Source organism: Sinocyclocheilus grahami, unplaced genomic scaffold (assembly GCF_001515645.1).
Source record: "Sinocyclocheilus grahami isolate Dianchi unplaced genomic scaffold, SAMN03320097.WGS_v1.1 scaffold2547.1, whole genome shotgun sequence".
Lineage (NCBI taxonomy): Eukaryota > Metazoa > Chordata > Actinopteri > Cypriniformes > Cyprinidae > Sinocyclocheilus > Sinocyclocheilus grahami.
In genome coordinates, this window is record NW_015507726.1 from 42,172 (window position 1) to 49,641 (window position 7,470).

Sequence of the window (7,470 nt, forward strand, 5' to 3'; positions counted from 1 at the left end):
GAGTGAAATGTCTACTTTCAAATGAACCAATTCAAATGGAAAACAGAAATTCTCCGATTATGTAATCCGTATTACATTTAGTCATTTAGCAGACGCTTTTATCCAAAGCGACTTACAATTGGGGGATACATAAAGCGATTCTTCTTAAGAGAGGCAAACAGACACAAGAAGTGGTTGTAATACCAAGTTCTTAGACATTGTTCAAATAAGTACAAGCTAGAAAGAGAAGGAATAAAAAATTTTTTTTTTTTTTATGATGAAGTCAAGTAGCTTCGAAAGAGATGAGTTTTCAGCTGTCGCTTGAAAATTGTCAGGGATTCAGCATTCCGGATAGGGGTGGGAAGATCGTTCCACCAGCCAGGAGTGGTGAATGAGAATGTTCTGGAAAGTGATTTTGAGCCTCTCTGTGATGGTACCACGAGGCGTCGCTCACTAGCGGATCTCAGACTTCTGGAGGGGATGTAAATTCGTAGTAGTGAGTGGAAGTAGGCGGGTGCTGAGCCTGTGGCTGTTCTATATGCAAGCATCAATGTCTTGAACTTGATTCGGGCCGCAACCGGTAGCCAGTGCAAGGAGATGAAGAGAGGTGTAACATGGGCTCTTTTGGGCTCGTTGAAGACCAGTCGTGCCGCTGCATTCTGAATCACCGTATGAAACATGCATGCACATCCACTACTGCGGAGATGAGTCGGTGTCGCTGAGTTCATCTCTTAAAATGAATTTGCGTTAAGGCATTATTAACGTGTTAACTTTGACAGCTCTAATATATATATATATATATGACCCTGTACCACAAAACCAGTCATAAGTGTCAAATAAATAGATTTATACATCATCCGAAAGCTGAATAAATAATCTTTCCATTAATGTATGGTTTGTTAAGATATGACAATATCTGGCTGAGATACAACTATTTGACAATCTGGAATCTGAGGGTGCAAAAAAAAAAAAAATCGCCTTTAAGACTGGTTTTGTGCTCCAGGGTCACATATATCTGATGTACCATTGATTGAACACATTATGTACTGTTTAGGTATTAATATGTACAGTTTAATGCTAATATGCATCTTTAAGAAACTAAAATACACTCTTTAGAGGTAAATATGGTGCAAAGGTATGTCTTTTGAAAAGTTACCGCCCAAGTGACTGCTTTTTTCCTGAAAGTGCATAAGTCCACAGCTCGGTGCCATATTCCACCACACATTTTTATCAGTGTCCTTTGTGGTATCTTTTATGTTTACACTCCTGTTCTTGTGTTCCTGCTTTATATATATATACAGAAAACTGCTGGCTAAAGTTCTATCACTGAGGACAGCCGTGTTCGTTCCACTGCATGTCATATACTTCGTGGGAAGGCCTCGCTTTCAGAGCCGTATGGCCATTTTCTTCACTCACAAGCTGACGTAAAATAGGAGAACAATAGATTTAGCCACGGTCATGCCATCCACGGAGAAATCAAATGCACCAGGTAATCAGGAGTTTATGGACATTATTACATTTGTCATATTATGGGTCAATGTTTTCATGTTTTGAAGGATTTGGAAATTGATTATTTCCATGTATTATCAGTCTGCAGGTTAAGACGGTATGCATTACTACTGGCTTTTCTTTGGACATCATTCTGTTTGGTAAGACATTTTAAAGCAGATGTTAAAATGCTAATCAAATAAATAAGGCTGTGTGACATTAAAATCAATTTGAATTGAAAAAGCATTTTAAATTACAATTAAATTCCTAAATCTGAATTATGCATCTGAAATTAGCAAACAAATGCAGAATGAAATGAAGGTACAAATTTGTGGAACTGCTGTAATTGTAGTTTTAAAGTAAAATCAATAGGTTTTAGCAGGAATCAATGCATTTGTATGTTTGGTATTTATGCTTGCGCTGTCTGAAGCATTTGAGACATATTTTTTCTCTCAGCTCAGCTTTTTTATTTCATTTTATGTATTTATTTATTTATTTTAATTTCACAGTTGGGTCATTATTTGTAGGCTAAATATTAGAAAAATCACATGATTATTTCCATTTAGCATAGAGGCTTCTCCTGACCGCTCGCACTCTCCGTAAACTTCACAGACTTCACTGAATAAACAGACGGAGCACAAGAGAATAGGAGCACAATCATTTTGACAATACATTTGGCTAAATTTTTTCTTGTTAGACATTAAACATGGGTTTAAAATTATACATGTAAGATAAGTAAATGTATTTTATTAGAGCAGTAACAGTAAATAGACTTAAAGGGAGTTAAAATGTGAATGCAGGCTAATTAGCTGTATTAAAGGCAGGGTGATTTGTTTCAAAAACATTTTTTGTTATGCTAGTTGAAAGTCTCTTTGCATCCCGATAACAATCACTAAGTTAAAGTCATCAGGAAATAAAAAATGACAATTCAATTTTTTTACACAGTGTTGAATTATTTATTATAAATGATTTGTCCGTGCACATCATTATTTTTTTTAATTAATTTGCACTTGTAATCTTTAATCAAAAACATTAACCTCTCCTCGCCCTCTCAACAACATCTCTTCTCTTCACGACGTAAGACTTTTAGCACCCTTCGTCGGGAGTTTGATTGACAGGCGATCTGACCAATCATATTGCCGAATCCGCCATTTGGTTAGACAAACAAAACAGACAGGAAAGTTAATAGATTAACATCAATAGAGTCAAACTTGAAAATGTTGTATTGACGTCTTTCCGCGGTGGAGATAACAAACCTTCTAATGTTCATTCATGTGTATTTCACGTTATAACTAACAGGAAGAGATCAATTCACATTTGAACCGCTAGAACTGAGGTGCTACAGCGATCTGTCATATTAAAGAGCCACAAAAATGATATTTATTGTTTGAATTTCTTTAAAAAAATGACACATTTTGAAAGCTGAGATTTTGTTTCACTCCAAAAGTAACTTCTGTCTTGTCTCTTGGCGCATTGTCAGTGTCCTCTTTGCTCCGCAATGTATTTTTCAATGACTGATGATGTGTGGTGTGAGAACGCAATCGCCTCAGTTCAAACAGCACATGAACCGATCATCTCTTCCTCTTTACTGCTAGTTATAGCATGAAATAAACATGAATGAACATTTGAGTTATGTTGTCTCAACCACGGAAAGATGTCAGTACACCATAGTCCACTCACATTAATTTAACTCTCCTGTTTGGGTTGTTTTGTTGGACAAAATGGTGGATTCAGCATTATGATTGGTCAGGTCACCTGTCAATCAAACTCCAGGCAAAGGGTGAAATCCCGCCCTACATTCCAGAAGCCGGCTCACTCAGATGTACATCACAATAGGGAAGAAAAGACTATCGCAACTTACATTTCATGCCAACTTTAAGTGCTCTAAATGTATTTATATGTATTTATATTGTCTGTCCTTTATGAAAATTAAACATGGTTTTATTATAGTAAAAGTGTAGTAACCATGTTTTTTTGGCATATTGATTACCATTTGTACAACCTCATTTTTACTACAAATACCATGGTTAAGTATTGGCTTAAAATAAATTTTTATATTACATTTATTTCATTTGAAAAATTAATAAGATTAATCATAGAAATTATTGATAGATTTATTGATTATCAAAATAACCGTTATTTGCAGCTGAAACATGCTATATAACTTGCGTGCATAACACACTTGACTCCTGATATTTTCTCCACACATGGATAGTAGTCTCCTCTTTTATTTTCTGATGCCTGTGTTGCATAGCGTGTTCGTTATTTTGGGAGTGGAGCAATGCATGTTTCTTTTAGGTAGGGTTGTGTTTGTTTGGCTGGCGATTTCAAATTCCAACAGTATTTCTCAGAAATCACTAACTGCACCTGTAAGCTGGTATTTTAACACTGAAAAAGTTACAAACTTCAGCTTTAAATACTCTCATAATTAGTGGTGGGGAAGTGGATGGCATCTTTGTCACACACATATAACTTGCTGTTTGTTTTTGACTTGTTGTGTAAAGGAAACTCTTTACTTGATGCTTTTGAACCCAACCCATTGACCGTTTGTGCATGATTACGCCAAATGCCTACAGATCTATATAACTTTTCTAGTATTATCCAGAAAATATCTGTATCTACAATGAACATTAACCAGTTGCACATAGAAATAAATGGAATTTGGTATGAATGATATTCTGGTCCTCACTCAGGCTCTGTGGGCATTGAATGGTGGGATCCATATCAAACCATTTCAGCCCCCCAGACCTGTACCAGTTCCTCGAAATAACAATTCATCCATAATCTCAGCGGTTGACATGGGAATCAGCGATGAGGAGTGGGAAAGACTACAGAAGGCTCTGGACTGGCCTATTCCAGATGAAGAAATCACTCATCTGATTCAGAGCACAAGTCCAGTCCACTCAACTTTCTCTATTGTGGGACTCAAAGAGAGTTACAAAGTGGGAGAAAATATCTCTGTTATTATCACAGCCAGAGACCACAACAAGAACCTGAAAAGATATGGAGGAGACTTTTTCAAAGCAAAACTTTTCAGTACAGAGCTAAAGGTGAGTATATTTTATGACATATTTTTGAAAATAAACAAATAAATAAAATCAATATACAGACATTTGTTATGTTAAGTTTCACTTCCGATAATTGCTGATTTATTTACAAAAATATTACATATTATGTTTTATGTTTAAAAGCTTTAAAAAGTCTTTACCAACAGACATTAGTTTTCTGCATTACATTTGATCTTTTCCATTTCTCTTGAAGGCGAGTGTGTACGGGGAGGTTGTGGATCATTGTAATGGGACTTACTCTGTTGCTCTTCTTCTGCCCTGGGAAGGTCAGGCACAAGTTAATGTACGTCTAGAGCACTCCAGTGAGGTTGTGCAGATTCTTAAAAAATACAGGGAGTCTTCATTCCCACGCACCCACTTTAATGGCTACTTTGAAGGATCAGGACCCAAAAATACCAGGATCCGTGAAGTAGTAGAATGTAATCTTAAGTGGGGTGCAGATGGAAGTTGGAGGAAAGGAGACTGCTGTTGTGAGCATAAGGATATAAGAACAGGGACGGTGTGGCAGTGTGAGAGACCGAAGAATCTTTCCTGTGACAAACTGGTTCGTCATTCAGGCGGACGTTTGGAAAACCCATTAAATCTTCTTGAGCAGCAGCTTTTTTCAAAGTAATGATTCAAAATTAATTTCAGAATAATTGTAGAATTGTAAAACACACAAAAAAAGTGTACAAAATATATATATATTTTTTCTCCACAGGAAATTAACAAATGTTGCTATTAGTGGAGACCAAAAAATCCTGAATGTCCTTCCCAACACTACAGCCATTGGTATGTTTACATAATGGTCTTGGTACGTTTTGACCATCTCATCTCCTGTTTGAGGGGGGGGGGTGATTCTAACAGCAAACGAGAATTAGGCTTGAGTTATTTTTGTTTATTGTTAGCAAATTGGTTTATGTCATTAATATTTGGCACTGTTTAGACACTGAAATTGTCGCACACACTTAAGTGGCGTTTCAGAGAATGAAATATTTTAAAACACAGTAAACACAAATGGAAGTATGAAATAAATGAAGTAAAATATCATATGAAGTAAAAACATATATGAAACCTATAAGAAATAGGAACAATTTCATATATTAACATATATATCTAGGCCATACAAATATATGTTTATGTACTGTATGTGCAATACCATTTTGGACATAAATGCCATGTACAAGTATATCCATTATATAAGTAAATATACAAATATATGTTTTCCTGTTTTTGCAATAGGTCTAGGGATGGGTACAGAACCGGTATTTTTTTTTGGACCTGTATGTAATTGGGTCAATACCGGACTACCGATAAGCTTCAGGACAAACGATACTGTTACCGATACATGCTTTGTTTTATCTCCCCGTATACTTCTGTGTTAATGGCATATTAGAAGCGGCTGCTTGTCATTTTCCTGTTGGTCAGTGCGTGCCAGGGCTAACAACGAGCCGGGTGGGGCCCAAAATCAAGCCGCGTTTCCACTATTAGATCATTGCTACAGTAAAACCTGCCCTTAAAGCCGCCTTTCCACTATCTCCGACAAACGACAAGTGATAGACTGGAAGTCATTAATTTCCAATGGAGAGTAGAGCGGGAGCTGCATGGAGTTCCGATCATATGCATATGCAGAAAATTAGGATCTGATTTGACCTTCGGATGCGATACAATATTTGAACATCTGCGGCTACCTGATGTATTCTAATCAAAACTATGGGCGCGAGGTTAGAATGAACAATATTTTTCCACTTTAACGTTATTCTGTAAACACTACTTCTGTAAAATGGCACTTTAGAATAATTATGGCAGAAATAATTATTTAATAATTATCAAATAATTTAATTTTAAATTGTGTATATTGTTATTTATACAGTACTGGTCAAAGTTTGGACACTTTACTAGTTTTTTATGTTTTTGAAAGAGCACATTGTCTCACACACACACTGTAGACTTGCGTGGCATATAAACGGTTACTTGGGACGATGTCAAACCAGAGTTCTGTGTGAAGCTCTTATAATAAAATTAATGAAAATAATAAAATTAATGAAAATGAAGTGCAGTGCAAACTCTGCCGTGCAAAACTTGCTTACCAAAGACCACAAATGCCCCCGACTGGCAAAATTAGCAAAGGCTTACTTGTGTGCTCTCGCGACGTCTGTGCCATCACGCCAGGTTCACACATGCTCCGTCTGCAGTGTGTATGCAGTCCATGTGTGGTTCATATGCGATGCAGAAGCAGCACGGGCTCATTGTGCTTTCACACAGGAACGTGTTTGCAGTCCACTACTGATCCGTGCCTGCTCACCACAAACACAACATTTATCCATTATTTTGATTTTAAAAATAATGGACAGAGGATTCATGAGCTCGCAAAGCTCAGCACTGGACAAAAACTCAGCATTTTGAGCGGTGAGCGGATTCTAACCCTTATGAAAAAGACATTTATTCAAGTGTGCTATTAGTATACTTATTTTAAACTAAAAGTAGGAAAGTATACTTTTAGTCTACTTTTTATGTACGTCTCAGAAATGGGCTTTACATATTTTTCAGAAATATACTTAAAATGACATTTAAGTATACTTGACTTATAGAAAAACTTGAGAAAAATTCTAAATATATTTTAGCTATAATTGTGCTCCTAGAATCCGTGTTTTCATTGTTATACTGTAGGGGGTGCTAGTACACGTCTTCTGTACAGAATTTCCAAAAAACACAAGTGATTTATTACAAAACATATATAAACACAGATTATTGATTACATGTTGCATATATAAATAAAATTAATATCGTTGACATGGTTGCTGCATATAATACCATATGAGAAATCATCATATATTGTTAACACATGTACACATTTTACTGTGGGGATTTTATATATGTTATAATCTTATATCTTATGTGACAATTACATATAGCTTGATAGGTAACATATATGATAGTATCATTATTGATATAC

General features: G+C 36.0%; 1 protein-coding gene across 1 annotated transcript; it reads left to right on the forward strand.

Moving 5' to 3' along the window:
• Positions 1 to 4,265: 4,265 nt before the first annotated feature.
• LOC107575281 (NXPE family member 3-like) lies at positions 4,266 to 5,306 on the forward strand (the record flags this gene model as incomplete). Its single annotated transcript, XM_016261687.1, has 3 exons — positions 4,266 to 4,517; positions 4,729 to 5,144; positions 5,236 to 5,306. Coding segments are annotated over exons 1-3 (739 nt in total), but the record flags the coding sequence as incomplete, so codon positions are not given.
• Positions 5,307 to 7,470: the final 2,164 nt, after the last annotated feature.